The sequence below is a fragment of the Microplitis demolitor genome, chromosome 3, assembly GCF_026212275.2.
Source record: "Microplitis demolitor isolate Queensland-Clemson2020A chromosome 3, iyMicDemo2.1a, whole genome shotgun sequence".
NCBI classification, from domain to species: Eukaryota; Metazoa; Arthropoda; class Insecta; order Hymenoptera; family Braconidae; genus Microplitis; species Microplitis demolitor.
In genome coordinates, this window is record NC_068547.1 from 17,165,791 (window position 1) to 17,182,383 (window position 16,593).

Sequence of the window (16,593 nt, forward strand, 5' to 3'; positions counted from 1 at the left end):
AGTGATGGAGTAAGCTCGGATTTAAATAAAATCCGGATTCACTCCCGACTTTCTACAGTGTAAGAATAACAAAAAAAAGTGAACAATTTTCTGCATTTCGCTCGTGCCATAGACAATAGCTCACGATATTGTGAAAATATTGATTACAATTCGGCAACAATGAAGACAATGCCGTTACATCCGCTGTCGTAGCACTTAAAACAGCATCCTCTACCGGCACTTCTTCTTCTTCTTCCTCCTTCCTATTCTCGTCCATCTTCTCTGCTCATGCATATTATAAGACATCGCCAGCCTACTCGAAACCCACCCCAACAATGTGCAGCCAAAGTCGCTCGTCCCCAAAGACAATGTGTCATCCACTTTTTTTTCTTCCAACACCTCGTCTTTTTTTTATAACAATAGAGAGAAAATTCAACAACTAAATACGTGACTCAACAAAAATCGAGAATTATATTTTTATAAAATCCGAGTCTGCATATTATTTATTTATGTAAATATATAATAGGGTGCTTCGTTTTCAGCGAAAGTATCTTTTTCGTTGCTCAGAAAGCAAAATATTGTTTTTTATGCTAAAACACAAATTCCTGCCAAGTTTGAACTCTTAATTCCAATCCTAAGTACTTTCCATTTGATTTTCAAGATTTTTCATTCAAAATACACGCAAATTAAATTACTTTTTTTTTTAATTTTCTAATACTCAGCTGTGTTTTATGATATCGACGCGGTTTTGGTCGCAAATTGTAGGGCATTTGGTGTTCTTCAAAAGTGCCCACAGTAACTTAGCTGTAATTTCAGCTGTTTCACTGATGTCCGCTGAGGAAGTCATTTTTCGTATCAAATTGACCTTTATTGGCTTGCAGAACGTAAACCAATGAATGCACACCAAAAATGTAAATAGGGATTTTATAGGAAATTTTATTCCCCTCAAAAAAAGCCCTATAAGTCAAGTCGCTAAAGTCCATAGTTTCCGAGTTATAGGAGCTTTAATAATTTAAAAAATAAAATATTAATTGTCATTTTTTTTTTTTTTTTTTATATTATATTTTTTAAATTATTAAAACTCCGATAACTCGGAAACTATGGACTTCAGCGACTTGACTTATAGGGCTTTTTTTGAGGGGAATAAAATTTCCTATAAAATCCCTATTTACATTTTTGGTGTGCATTCATTGGTTTACGTTCTGCAAGCCAATAAAGGTCAATTTGATACGAAAAATGACTTCCTCAGCGGACATCAGTGAAACAGCTGAAATTACAGCTAAGTTACTGTGGGCACTTTTGAAGAACACCAAATGCCCTACAATTTGCGACCAAAACCGCGTCGATATCATAAAACACAGCTGAGTATTAGAAAATTAAAAAAAAGTAGTTTAATTTACGTGTATTTTAAGTGGAAAATCTTTGAAATAAAATTGAAAGTACTTAGGATTGAAATTAAGAGTTCAAACTTGGCAGGAATTTTTGTTTTAGCATAAAAAACAATATTTTGCTTGATGAGCAACAAAAAAAAATACTTTCGCCGGAAACGAAGCACCCTAATATATACACTGTAAATAATTACTAGAGTGAACACGGAGTAAATCCGAAGTAAATATGCAGCGGAGTGAATACGGAACTTGTAGTCAATTGGTAGGCAACAGTTACACGAGCTAAAAGTTGTCGACAAGTTTCTCGGCAAATTGTCGTCAATTTATGGAAGTGCCAACTTTTGCGGCCAACTTGGCTATCAGGGGATTTAAATGAAATTTACACAGAAAAAAAAAATTTTTCGACTGAAAGTAAATGTTCTTAATTCAAGAAAATTTCTTTGAAAATCTCAATTTTTCAGATAAAGTAGAAATCTCCACTGACTAAGACAAATTCTCTTGGCTCAAAAAAATCTTGACTTGGTTTCCGAAAACGTTTGTCTTACAAAATTTTTTTTTTTCGGTGTAGATCACTCCGAAATTACTCCATTGAAAAATACAGACTCCCTGTTAACTCCGTATGCGGAGTGATTATATTAAAAACTCTAGAAATCCGAGTGGATTCGGATTGAATTAAAATCCGTAGTCACTCCAAATTCACTCAAATTTTTTTGCAGTGTATTATACAACAAACAATAAAAATATAAAAATTTTTATTTTCAATTAAAGCTAAAAGTCATAAATTATTCTCGAGTGCTAATATGCAAGAGTGTCAACATGTCACCGAATGTTAACTTGCCATATGTCACACGTGTGCGTTATACCAGTAAATGGTGTCGCGTGTCAAAGGTGCGCGTCAGTTATAGAGAGTCCAGATCTATACATAAAAACAAAGATCCTATCATTTTTTATCTCTCGCAATTAGCTAGACTAAATGCCGCCACACTTTACGTAATTGTTTCTTTCAACTTTTAGATTTATCTTCAAGTGGAAACTAAAAAAATTAAAAAAACAAAATGTGTAATGATATAATATAAAAAAATATATGTGATGGGTTCCTAATTGTTTGGAGTAATGACTCACACATCTGCCGTTGGATAGATATTTTTTTTTTACATAAATATGTATGTAAAATAATATGTATATAAATGTGTAATCGAGTGATCGGCATGTGAAGGCTCGGTCTCTCTATTTTTTACCATCTAATCGCGATTGTAACGAGTTTGAGATTATGCTGCGTGGAGGGTCTGATGACACACGTGCCGGCCCATAATCTACTTGACAGGTGCGATTAAAAAGTTTGTATGATACTTCTAATAAAAAAAAACAATTATAATAACTAAAAATTCTCGTTTTTTTTTTTACTCTAATTACACGATAATTAAATAAATATTTTTTTATTATTTGAACAAATAATTTATCAAGTTTTTTACTTTCTGCTATGGAAATTCGTAATTAAAAAAAAGTAATTTAGGGTTGCCGCCCATACCCCACCAGCGAAACAAAATGTTACCTTACGTCACTCTACAAAAAAAAAAAGAAGTTCTTTGGCGCAAGAAAAATTTTTTATTATGAAATGGAAACAAAAATTTTCTGAGGATTAGAAAAAGTTTCTTGACGCAAGAAATTTTTTTTCTCAGCCGAGAACCTTTTTCTTGGGGCCGTGTAAAAAAAATTTGGTTCAATCTGGGTTTCGTCATGAAACTCAGATTGTGACACAAATATGAATTTCTTAATGAAATTGGGCTAACAACTTTTGATCTGGACAAAAATACTTACTTCATCAAGTTTCTATCAGAGTAATCTCAATTCCGTTTAAAACACACTATGAATTAATTTTATCTATACAGATTTACTATACAAAAAAATTGAAAATTTTACTAAGTGCTTCATAAAGAAAAATTCAGTCAAGTTACATTCAAAATCATCCTAAATTCACTTGAAACACGTAATGAACTAATTTTACTAATCGCGCAAATTTACTACACATAAAACATTATTAAAATTTTCAGAATTTAACCAGAATTCGACTAGAAATTGCCGGAAAATCCAGAATTATACATTTTACTAGAGGGTTCGTGTAGAAAAATTCCGTTGAGTTCCGTTCAAAATCACCTCAAGTTCATTCAAAACATACAGTGAATTAATTTTCTTTCATATTTGTATCGTCAAATTAAAAAAAAATTAAAATGTTGATTCATTATTCGGTTGGTTTCCTGTAGTTGGGGCAAATTTGGCCACTAAAAATATTCGAAAATAACATTTTATTTTTTAATTGATAACAATTCAATAAAAAAAAAAAAAAATTATCATTTTTAGGATGGGGGCCTCTCTGCCTCACAAAAAAAAATTTTTTGTCATATCAACCGCGAAAGTTGAATTTTCGAGTAACATGCAGAGGGTGCAAACTATACGATTTCTGACAATCTATAGTTTAGTTAACTTTCCTCGAACTACACTGTGAAAATTTTCCAACAAATTTTACTATGGGCGTATTGTAACCCCGGACCATAAGGAAACTGATACAAAATTTACAAGTGTCCCATAGTAAACGTATGCGCATAGGTCCCAATTATGTCGTCTGCGCATACCGTTTACTATGGGATACTTGTAAATTTTGTATCAGTTTTCTTATGGTCCGGGGTTACAATGCACCCATAGTAAAATTTAATGGGAATTTTTCACAGTGTAGTATCGAAAAGTAACTTCTCTCTCTCTATCTGTCTCTACATTCCTACACGACTACTACAATACGCTATAGATGAGTCAAATTATCTTTTAATTCGACAAACGCCCGCTAGGTAGAACTTTCAAATCAAATAAACAGTAATTAAACATTTTTGACTGTTTCTCTCGCAAATTCAACTTCCGCCGTCAATATGACAAAAAATTTTGTTCGATACTTTATGCTCAAAGGTAGGAACCTTGACAGACTTGAAGTGCAGGCAGACGTTTGAGGCTATGGATACGTTCTTATCAAGACCTCGTACTATATCCGGTCGTGCCAAGAATGCGCCCATAACCTCAAACTCGTGACGTCACTTCAAGCCGTCAAAATCCCTACCGTTCCGCATACGTATCGAAAATAACTATTTCTCCCTTCTTATCCACCAATGATAAGGAGTATGATTTTTCTGTATGTATTTTATATAAAAAAAAATTTAATTTAATGAAATTTGATCAACTTTCAGAAATTTTTTTTTTTCAACTTTTTTAAAGAGTACCCCATTTTGCCCGCCAGAAAAGAAAATTTTATTTATTAACGGCAGCTAAAAATTTTGTCGATTTACCTTGGATATCATTAAAAACAAAAAGATTTGGCGTATTTTAGTCATTGAAAACTTAGTATTTCTAAGGTACCCCCTTTTGCCCCTCCCTCCCCTATATTTTTTAAATATCTGAATTTTGTTGCATTTTTCAATAAAATTTTGTCTTCTTCGTATAACAATAATTATTATAAAATAATAAGTAAATAATATGAATTAATTGTTTATTAAAAGAGGAGTATAGAGAAAAAAAATAGTAGAATTTAAGTGAGCGAGTATATAATATGGAGTTAAGTACTTGACAAGTGCACGTCTAGTTGGCACAGCGATGCACATCGTGGTCACGTTTTACCAACGACTGTCAGTTGCTGTGACATGCCCCGGGTGTGTCAGCAAATTCAATCGGTAGATATATGTATGTATATATTATTATTGTGTGGATGGATAAAGAGGGTACATGGAATAATGTTCACTCTACAATCTACATCATACATACAACTCTTATTATATTTATATATGTGTATATGTATGTATGTATTACACTAGAGCACTCGGTAGCTAGCCCACATGGCCTGAGGACTCGAGTATCTATCGGCTTATTGCCGGTCACGAAGCGAACTCGCTACCTATCATTGCGATCTTTCGAGAGTGAAAAATATTTAAATGCGACTACTCTATCACGTTTACTAAAAAAACAAAAATAAAATCAGGATGTAGTGAACGTTTAAATTTTTTAAAATTGTCAAAATTGCTTTTAAAAAATTAATCAAATAAAATTACAGCAGTTATTTGAATAATTAAAGTTTTATTTTTTAACAAATATATGAATTTAAAATTTGATTTATATGTAAACTGTAAAAAATTTGCAGAGTGAACGCAGATTAAATCTGGAGTAAATGCGGAGCGAATGACTGTTTATTTATTTAATCTCTTTGAAGTCAAATTCTCTCCGAAGGGGAGTTTTATTTGAATATAAAAACTCCGATTTGGAGTCAATGTGTACTGACATAAAATCCAGATCACTCCGAAATCACTCCGCCGGAAAAATGAAGTCCCTATTTACTCCCTATGCACAGTAATTTTTTTTCTGAAACTCCGGATCTCCGAATGTCGGAGTGAATTCGGATTTAAATGAAGTTCATAATCACTTCGAATTCACTCCCGATTTGTACAGTGTAAATTTATATATATATATATATAGATTTAGTATAATTTTTTCATATATATTAATATCTCACAAACTTCCTGGGAAAAAAATAAAATAAATGAAAAGGATAAAAAAAAACAAAGTAGATTAACGTCTTTGAGATTGAGCAGAAAGTATGGGGTGTTCATCAGGGGTCCAGGTTGAATTTAGCTTGATGATTCATCCAAGTCAACGAGCCGCCACAACGGCCAACCTTCTCTCCGCCCAATGTCAAAAACAAAACGCCTTCGGAACGCGAAATGCCTCTCAATCGAATTTATGCATACATACACACATATTAAATATATATATAACGTATAGAGCACGTAAAGTTAACAGCAGAGCCAGTGTACATATAATGCTGTGTATGCTTTTGGTCTACATTGCACGAATGGGTGAGTACACCACTTGGATGAACGTAATCGTCGACCCCGTTGTTTGTGGTCACTCTTGAGCAACAACGACAAAGACATTTGCGCGCCCTGGCATCAATATCGAACCTTTAACTCTATTGTACATTCGGGGGTTTATTTTTTTTTCCTATGGAAAACCCATGACTCCTTTGTTCTTACTCTCTGACCCCACTGGCTTCAACATTTTTTTATTTACCATGATTATTGCACATTCGGGTAAAAATTCATTTCACTATTTTTTATATATGTCTAATACTACTTAATACTTCACAGAGGGTTTGCTGATAAATAGAACGGCTGTTTATATTTTTTTTTCTGACAAAAAGTCCTTGAAATAATATTTCAAATATTTATTTTTAAAATATAAATTATTATTTTTAAAACGAGTTATTTTTTTTTAATTAAAAATTTTTTTGTACACTGAGAAAAAAAATCTTTTCGAATCTTTGTATGTTCTTACCACAAAAAAATATGACTTTAAAAATTTACAATCTAATGTATCTTTGGTGTAAAAATTTGAAGATTTAATTGAAAATAATTTTCTATTTTTTTGCTGAAGTGTAAATAAATTTTGATTTTCTTTTATCAAGAAAATGATTCTTCACACTAAATATATAATTAATAATGCAATAATTTATATATATTTATTGCTTGAAAAAATATTATTTTCACAAAATTTATTTGTTTTCTCAGTATAAATTTAATTAATCGAATTTTAAATCAATAAATAAATATATATTTATCAGGTTGTGTATTTTTTATAATAAAAAAAATCATTAAAAAGTTAATAAAGAATTTATCTTATCAACAAGATTACTTTGCATTTTTAATTTCTATTTAAAACGTTCAGAAAATAATGATAGTCATATTTATAATTAATTTCGTAATTATTTATTAAATTTTTCTTTATTCACTAAACATTGAACTCACAAACAAGAACAAAAACAAGTTTAGTTATATATATTTTTATCTCTAACTCAAAGTAAAAAAAAATTAAATCTTTATATAGATACGAGTTTAAAAAATAATAAAGTTCAATAATATTTGGCGTGAATTAAAGAGTATCTAAGTAAAGTGTCTGTATTGATATACATAACATGTATGTTATGTAAACATAGATTACGATTTAATTGACTAAAATAATTGTAAATATTAACTGTTCGAAATATGGCAGCCTGCGATATTTCGATACGTAATATTATTTCTATTTATGGTTCATTGATAATAATCATACTGTTTGTATATTATTTTATTAATTCGAAATGGTGTAAATTGACGAGTTATATTTATCGTTCACATTTAGTGGGGTTTGAATCAGAGTGCGCGGAAGTTGCTGTTACTTATAAAAAACGGTTGTTTGAATCGTTAAATGACATTCAGTCTAGTGATAAAATTTTACGGTTAAATAATTGTATAAGAGTACTGGAAATTGGAGTTAAAACCGGTAAATATAATACATATTTTACTTTTATCAGATTGTTTTATTATACACGGAGAGAAAATTATGGTAACAGTTACAATATATTATGGGAATGGTTCCCATAATGCATGGTAACCGGTTTTTTTGAAATGTTGATTATAGGAACGGCACCCATATATATTATGGGAATCATTCCTATAATTATGAGTATAATTCCCATATGGTATCGGAATAGTTCATATGGAATTATGGTAATCGTTACTATGTAACTATGATAATGATTACCATAATATTATGGTAATCGTTGCCATAATATTTAGAAATTATAATAAATTTTGTAATAAGCGTTTTTTTTGTATACTTAAAATTTTGTAATATTTTGTAATATACAAAAAAAAGGCTTCTTACAAAAAAATAAAATTGTTATACTTTCTCAATATTATGGGAATTATTACCATGATATTATGATAATCGTTCCCATACTATTATGTTAACAATTCCCATAATATTATGGTAATTGTTATTATAATATTATGGTAATTGTTACCATAATATTATAGGAATAGTTGCCATAATATATAGGGCTTATTCCCATATACGCTTAGGAACCATTACAATGTGGTTATAGGGTTGGTTACTATTTGCTTATGGGAACTATTCCTATGAGTATGGTAATCATTAAGGGCCGTCATACCCTGATTTGCTTTAAGTAACTAATAATAAAAATAATTAAGTTTTTCAATTGTAGGCCAAAATATTCAATTTTATCCAAATGGTACTCATTTAATAGGCGTTGATTGGAATTATAAATTAAAAGAATATTTGAAAGAAAGTGATCAAGCATGGCAGTTTTCTCATATTATTATTGAAAAAATAATAATTGGCGACGGCAGTTACTTAAAAGATATTCCAGACAATTATGTGGATGCTGTTGTTACAACAAGATCACTTTGTTCTGTAGCATCAGTTCCTGATGTTCTTTGTGAAATACATCGAGTTCTCGCACCGGTAATGACAATAATAATTCAATAATAATAATAATAATAAATAAAATAACTTTAATACTGAGTTATATATAAAGTTTATATATGAAACGTATTAAAGATTTTATTTTATTGGTAAAAGAATTTCTCTTGTTAAAAAAAAAAATAAATATAATGATAGGAGTAATTAAGTTCGTTATCTATTGACTGTTTGAAGTTAAAGTTTAAAAATAACATTCAACAATAGTTAGTGAAAATAATAATTAAAAGAAAAAAATAGATTTATATTTGAGTGGTTTTACAAATAAAATATATATTTATCGTGATATCATAAATAATTCGATGATTAAATTAACACTTATGAATTTATATTAGATTTTGTTTATTCAGGCAAAAAAATAATATTTTAAACTACTACACGGAAAAAAAGAACTGTTGCTGCAACAGGAAAACCCTGTAATATTCACAAGATGTCCTGTTGCAGTCACAGGAATAGTCTTGAAGTCGTAATAAGTATAATAGTGTGAATTACTGGAGTTGAGAATTAATGCCGATGAAAATAAATTTTCGTTTTTAGGGTGGGATTTATTTATTTTTAGAACATATACCTGATGAACAGGATGCATTGACACGTTGGATACAAGGTTTTTTAACAAAAACGAAAATTTGGCCATCACTTTTCGGCGACTGTCGATTGGATTCAAACCCACTTGAATATATTCAATCAGCCAATTTCAAGAGTGTCGTATGGGAAATAATTAAATTGCGGGGATATGTCTCTCAGCCCTACCGTTTAAATTTGACGTGTTATCATATTATGGGCAAAGCAAAAAAATAATTTAAGCAATTAATAATCACTTATTAATAATAATAATAGCAAAACAATTAACAATTTCAAATGCAGGCAATTTTTTATATATGCAGAAAGAAAATTATCTTAAGTCAAGAAAATATTTTGTAAGACAATTGTTATCGGGAACTAAGTCCAGATAATTTTTCTTGGTCAGAAGATTTCTACTTTATTCGAGAAAATTGAGATTTTCAAAAAAATCTCTTGAATCAAAAATATTTTAAGGGTGCGCGAATAGTCTGAACTTATGAATTATTCGCATGAAATCGAATCTAACTATTCGGTTTGAATTTCGAATCAAATAATTCGAATTTTTCAATTTTCGTAAATTCTCGAATTATTCGAAAATTTATGAGTATTTTTAAAATTTTCTCAACGACAAAATTGTAATATTTTTTCGAATAATTCAAATTTTTGTCAAAGGTATAAATAGAACTCAGACACGAATCGATGAAAATATTATTTTCGAGAATTCAACGAAAAATTACAAATAATTCAAAAACTTTTGGATAATTCTAAAGCTGATGAACATTTTTAAAAGTTTCGAGATATCAGAAAATTTTCGAATCCGATTCGCACACCTCTAGAGTATTTACTTTCAATCGACAATTTTTTTTCTGCGCATAAATTGATATTTATACAAGTATATATTTTTAAAAATCAATACTTTATTTTTATTGAATCAGTAAGAGATTTTTAAATTATCGACTAATTAATTAAATTGATTTTTTATTGGTTTCATGTCAATAAATTAAAAAAAAATTCAACACCCGTTTTATCACACAATATATTTAATAGAACATTCTTTTTAATTACCTAAATAATAATAAAAATTCTATTTGAAAAGAAACATATTTATTAAAAAATGTAAACTTACATACTTTTTATTTTAGTTTGTTCTTTTTTTTTTATAAAAATTATAACCAATAAAATATATTTACATGGATAAATTGTCGTCAACGACTTTATTAACCAAAAAAAATACGTAAAGTGAATTTATAAAACTCTATTAAATTAGAGTCTTAATAATTAAAATTTTATTTTTTTAATATACGTCGAAATACAAAAATATAAATCGGTTCTTAAAAGTATTTATTACAAACGTTTATATAATTTTTATTGACCGCAAATAAAAAAATATATATATAAACCACTCAATCAATCTAATTACTGATAAAAAAATAACTTATAATTATATAATTACAAAAATTTACATTTATATTTAAATTTAAATTTATAGCTCCAACTGGTTATTCATTTTTTCAATCATTCGAATCTTCAGAGTCGCTATAAAATTTCGTAGTAAAAACTTTTTTAGTTACTTTTGACTGAGAATCCGAATTAATACCCGCAGTAAATATTAAATTATTTCTATTCAACCCGCTCTCTTCAAATGCATTTACTGTACTCGAATTTATTATTAAATTTATCTTTTTATCACTACAACTACTAATACTACTTGGACTCGTATTCAAACTCGTATTTCTAGGTCTAGTTGAATTGAAAAAACTTTCATTCGAACTTTCATCTGTAATGAATATTTTTTCAGAATTTTTTATCGCAAATGAAACGTGTTTTTTAGCACTACTACGATTATTATTTAATATTTTATTAACTGATGTCAGTGATCCTAATTTACATTCATTATTTTTTATTAAATTATCATTTTTATCACCAGATAATTTTTGTTTATTTAAAGCAGATGAAACTTCGGATTTTTTAATTTTATTATTTAATTTTTTTGATTTTTCATTCGACTCATTTTTAAAAATATTTTTATCAGTTATTTTTTCAAAATGCACCTGAGTATTTTTTGAATTTTTATCATCTAATATTTTGATTTTTTTAGGTGGACTTGCCATAAATTCGTTTGACGAATCAGATTCATCTAAATCATTAAAACGTTTTGTCGATGTTTTTTTATTTTTATCATCACTAATTAATATATTGTTATTATCATTAATATTACTAACTTTATCTACCAAATTTTTACATGTTTGTACTTTATTTTGTGATAAATTTAAATTTCTATTTAATTCTGGTTTATTACCAATACTCACACTCGATTCATAATTATTATTATTAATATTAAAAATTGTTTCTTCAATATTGCCATTAGACATTTCAAATTTCTTAGGTGTACCTTTAGGAATTTCCTCAGAAATTAGAGATTCTCCAGAGGAAAATTTTAAACTTGACTTCTTAAAATTACTTTTACTATTTCTATCTGATAAATTAACAAAATTTTCATTTTCACTGTCAAAATCTATTTCCTTAGACTTAACATCCGGTTCTTTCCGTTTCGTATTGGCAGATTGTCTTGTACCTTTTTTGTCAAGCGCCAACTCATCAGGACAAGTCAAATTTTCATTACCTGAATTACTAACTATTTTTAATGTCTCCGTGGGTATACACAACAACGACGACACTGATACTGTCGGTTCTAATGTTAAATCATCAATAAGACTATCACAGTTTTTAACAGCATCAGACTTAGCAGAATCCGGAGAATTCACCATCAATTTCTTTTCTTCTTCAGCATTTTTACTCGCAACCTTTACAAAGTCTTCTTCGTCAGATGAGAAAGTTATGACACGTGTTTTCGTTGGACACTTCGTCTTACTCGATGACTTGTCCGAACTGCTGATTGTACAATTTTTTAACTTTTCATCACTAACATCCGATGAGTCGTCATCAGTATCATCGAACTTGCGATTAATAAACTTATCATCTAATTTTTTAATATTTAATCTAACATTAAAATTTTTATCACTTAACGAACCCAGGCATCGTTGAATGAATGGCTTATTTAATTTTTCAGGATTAGATACTGATCCTCGTGATTTGTCATCTTCAGATTCATGTCGACTTACCTCAGTAGCTGTTTCTGTATCCGTATTGTTATCTTTGCTATCACGGACACACTTATACATTAGTATCGTACTCCCATCACTCTCTTGTGAATCATCAACATTTTGAATTTCACTTATTTGTTTATTTCTTAATTTATCAGTAAATTCAACCGGCAATGGTTCTAAATTAATAGTTAATTTTTTACATACACCTAATAGATTACAAACCTCGATATTATCTTTATTACCCACAACTTTTTTACTCTCACTACTTGTTACCTCTTTTATTTTATTTTCCTCTAAAACTTTTTCCTTTGATTTTTTATCAATTAATTTTTCTCCCGCCTTTTTTGTATCCATTAATTTTTCTATTTCACCCGATGAATTTGAAAGAATTTCCCTGTAATTTCTAAAGACTTTAGGTCTCAAGCTTTGTCTCACAGAATAACGATTTAATTTTTTCGATTTCCTTTTAATTTTGTCCACTGAATCCTTGTTATCAATAGAATTATTTCTCGAAACAGAATTACCCTCAGCTTCTTCATCCGAACTCTTGTCAGTCTTCATTTTCGAATAACGATTCATTCTTCTTGCCCAGCTGGCTCGCTTAATACGTTTACACTTACTAGTTTTATCAGTCATCGGTGTAGCGAATGCCGGATGTAATTTTTTCAATATCTTTTTTTCCTCTTTGTAATTCGAATCATAATTATTATTATTATTACGAACATTTAAATCGCTATCATTCCCATTATTCTTTACACTTATCGGAGTCGTTAATAAGACATTTACTGGAGAATTGCGCTGCGTATACAATTTTTTACGCAATGACTTACGATTATGTACATTTTTAGTAGCAGTCGTATTATTCCAAGTTAATTTTAATGACTTGAGTGAATTTAAATCGTCATGTTCTTTGGAAATATTTGAAGACTCAATGACTTTAGCTTTGGTTGGATCATCATGAACTGGAAGAACGTCGGCTATTTTAGGACTACACTGTGCTGTTGCATCAATCTCTGATTTATCAACATCATTGCCGTCGTTAATTACTTTATTTTCAGATTCGCCTGATTTTAATATTAATTGTGACTTAGTAATAAGTGTTTTATTATTATCAGTAACATTTAAATTATTTCCGTCAAGTGAACTTGGATTTATTTTATCCAAATTCGTATTTTCAATTGTTGGACTCAGATTTATTTTATTAGGACCCTGATTATTTTTAACAGGACTCTTATCACGAATATCACAATTAATTATTTCGTTATCTAAACAACTTGGCACAGTGGCATTAACATTAGTATTATTTAAATCAAGAGACTTAGCACCTTCGACAATAGCGATGGTTTCAGCTTTAGCAGTAACATTAGTATTGGAAAGAATATAAGCTGCGGTATCAACAGAACTTAGCAAAGAATTACTCCGACGTTTAGGTTCAACTTCCATCGAGTGAATCAACTTAGATGCCTGAACATCTTCATTCAAAATATTAGCTTCGTCTAGATCTTCAGTCATCAGAATCGGGGGGCGCCCGGTGTCAATCCAGTACTGAATTAAACTCGGAGATTTTCTGAGCGGCGCTCGGTTTTTTTCAAAATATTCTTCGGCCTCGTCACCGTCTTCATCTTCCTCGTCATCTTCCTCATCGTCACCCTCTTGTTCTTCCTCTTCTTCGACTTCGTCAGCATCTGAGTCAGATTGTGACAGATCAAATTCACTCTCATCAGTGTTTTCTGCAGCCTCATCGTAGTCCGTTCTCATGTCAATCTCCAAGTCTTCATCTAACTGAAATTTGTATTAATTTATTATTAATTACGTCAATTTATTAATTTATATTAGTGTTAATTTAAATAATAAATAAATACTCTTTTGTTATATTTATCGAAAAATTCGTCCCATTGATTTTCGCGTATGCGAATTATATTTTGGGGTAATACGAAACTTCCTATGTCATTGTCTTTACAACCAATTCTGAAATTTACAAATATAATAAGTAGAAAAAAAAAATAATAATTTTTTTTCAAATTACATAAATTATTTCGACTTGTTTAAAAATGTAATCTTTGAAATTATCATAATTAAAGTAAGAGTTAACTGATGGAGGTTTGACTACCAAATTATCTTAACAATTCACATATTGATAATTTATTTACATGTCTATCATAAACAGGTTTAGCCACACTACAACTCTATCAATAAATACTTACACCCACTGGGGTTTGGTCACAATAAAATTGAATTTTTAATTTTTAGTTTGAGTCTATTTTATTAGTTGGTTTTGGTTTTTTTTTTTTTTTTTTTTTTATTATCCATCAGTTCAACAATAGTTTATCATATAAATTTTGAAATGCAATCAGATGTAGTTATAATGAAAAATTGTTTAGATTCTCGGTGTGTATAAATGTCCGCTAATTGTATGATTGATAAATATTTCGTCCTATAATCTGAAGACTAATTTATTTTTATTCGTTCTAAAAGTCGGACGGTTAATTTATTTTATTCGTCGGATATTATGACAATTAATTAAAAATAAAAAATTAAAAACTTCCATGATTTTTTACCAGGCAAAAAAAGAGTTGACTAATATTTTTATTTATATGATACTTTTATTTTTTTTTTTTTTTATTGGACTAGACAATCTTTTAATGAGCGAATAAAATTAATTAATCATGTAATTATTGGACGAGAAAAAAAATTAATGCTCTGATTATCGGAGAAATAAGTATTTATGGCTATTAAAAAATTATATAAATTTTTTTTTTATTTTTAATTCGTTATCATGATATCGATAAATAAAATAAATTAAAATTTTTATCATATTGAAAGAAGCAAATATTGGGATATTTTTTGGTTTTTAAATGAAGAAATAAAATACTTAGAGAAAAAAATTTTTTAAATTCTATGTCAAAAACTTAGAAAATTTTTTTTTTGTAAATATTTATGAGTGTGAATGTACCAAACATGAGACAGTTTATAAGTTTGAAATAAATAAATAAATTTATTGAAATAATGAAATTGAAAAAAAGTGCGCATACGGATTTTGCATTCATTTAAATATACATTTTTTAATTTTTACTCTACTTACATTCCCAAGTAGACATACCGATAAGGCACCAATATGTTCACAAAACGATCAGAAATTAATGTCACCGAAGAAATGACTGTTTAAAAGACTTAACACAAGTGACGATAAAAAGTAAATTACAAATAGTGGTAAAATAAGTCATCTAAATGACTTTTTAATTGACATCAGACAGGAAAAACAATACAACTCGGCTCTGGCTCCGAAACCAACATTTGCATGTCGTATTTATACTAAAAACAGTGACTTTGAGACAAAAAAAAAAATTCGTCATCCTTTTAAAAGACATCTTTAAGACATCTTAAAGTTGACTTAGTGCTACTTGGAATTTCATTCATTAATTCTAAAATTTTTAAAATTGATAATTGTCTCCTCCATTCACACTCATGAATATTTAAACAATTTTATCATACTCGTAAATTGTTTACAAACTAATAAAATTTTCTATTTACTATATCCAGTGTCATAAATTTTTAACAGTTCCCAAAATTTTTATCTTAAAGTTACATGCTGCCTAAAATTCAAAAATCCACGATGATCATTTTTCAAACGTGTTTATGATAGAGATATAAATAAATTTTAAAAAATCCATAGTAAAATATGGAACAAAAAATAAACTAAAAAAATTTCTTATAATTCTTATAAATAATTAAATAAATAAATACCTCTGAAGTCCTTGGGAGTAAGATTGACTAAGTATTTCATTTTTATTGCTCACAGATTGTTCAGTATCGTCCATAACCCTCGATTTATCGGTTTATTTTCATTCATTGAGTATCATTATTAACTTGTTAAAGTTATTATTATTGATATAATTAATAATTTATCTATCGATAACGCTGTTGTCTTAATTAACAAATAGCCGAACTTTATTGTTCTTTGGTTAGAATCGGTTGTTATTTACGCTTTATATTTATTTTTGCTTTAGATCCATGGAAAATTTTTCATAGATCGTAAACCAAATGTTTGATATTTATTTTGAAAACGATCATCATGCCTCTTTATTTGAAAATAATAACTAATTATTTTATCAACTGACGACTTAACGACTGCCGGTAAAATTTGATGAGTATGAATGTACACTGATAGCCTAATTGGCGGCAAAAGTTACTTATGGAAAAATCGTAGTAAA

At 28.8% G+C, this 16,593-nt stretch overlaps 2 protein-coding genes across 2 annotated transcripts; one reads left to right on the forward strand and one right to left on the reverse strand.

Moving 5' to 3' along the window:
- Nucleotides 1-7,438: 7,438 nt before the first annotated feature.
- On the forward strand, nucleotides 7,439-9,512 carry LOC103572421 (thiol S-methyltransferase METTL7B-like). The gene is made up of 3 exons (XM_014441047.1): nucleotides 7,439-7,715; nucleotides 8,440-8,699; nucleotides 9,252-9,512. The coding sequence occupies exons 1-3, from the start codon at nucleotides 7,439-7,441 to the stop codon at nucleotides 9,510-9,512; spliced, it is 798 nt and encodes a 265-aa protein (XP_014296533.1).
- Nucleotides 9,513-10,567: 1,055 nt separating this feature from the next.
- LOC103572430 (MATH and LRR domain-containing protein PFE0570w) lies at nucleotides 10,568-16,377 on the reverse strand. The gene is made up of 3 exons (XM_053737258.1): nucleotides 16,127-16,377; nucleotides 14,245-14,350; nucleotides 10,568-14,164 (listed from the first exon to the last, which is right to left on the reverse strand). The coding sequence occupies exons 1-3, from the start codon at nucleotides 16,198-16,200 to the stop codon at nucleotides 10,787-10,789; spliced, it is 3,558 nt and encodes a 1,185-aa protein (XP_053593233.1). The 5' UTR covers nucleotides 16,201-16,377; the 3' UTR covers nucleotides 10,568-10,786.
- Nucleotides 16,378-16,593: the final 216 nt, after the last annotated feature.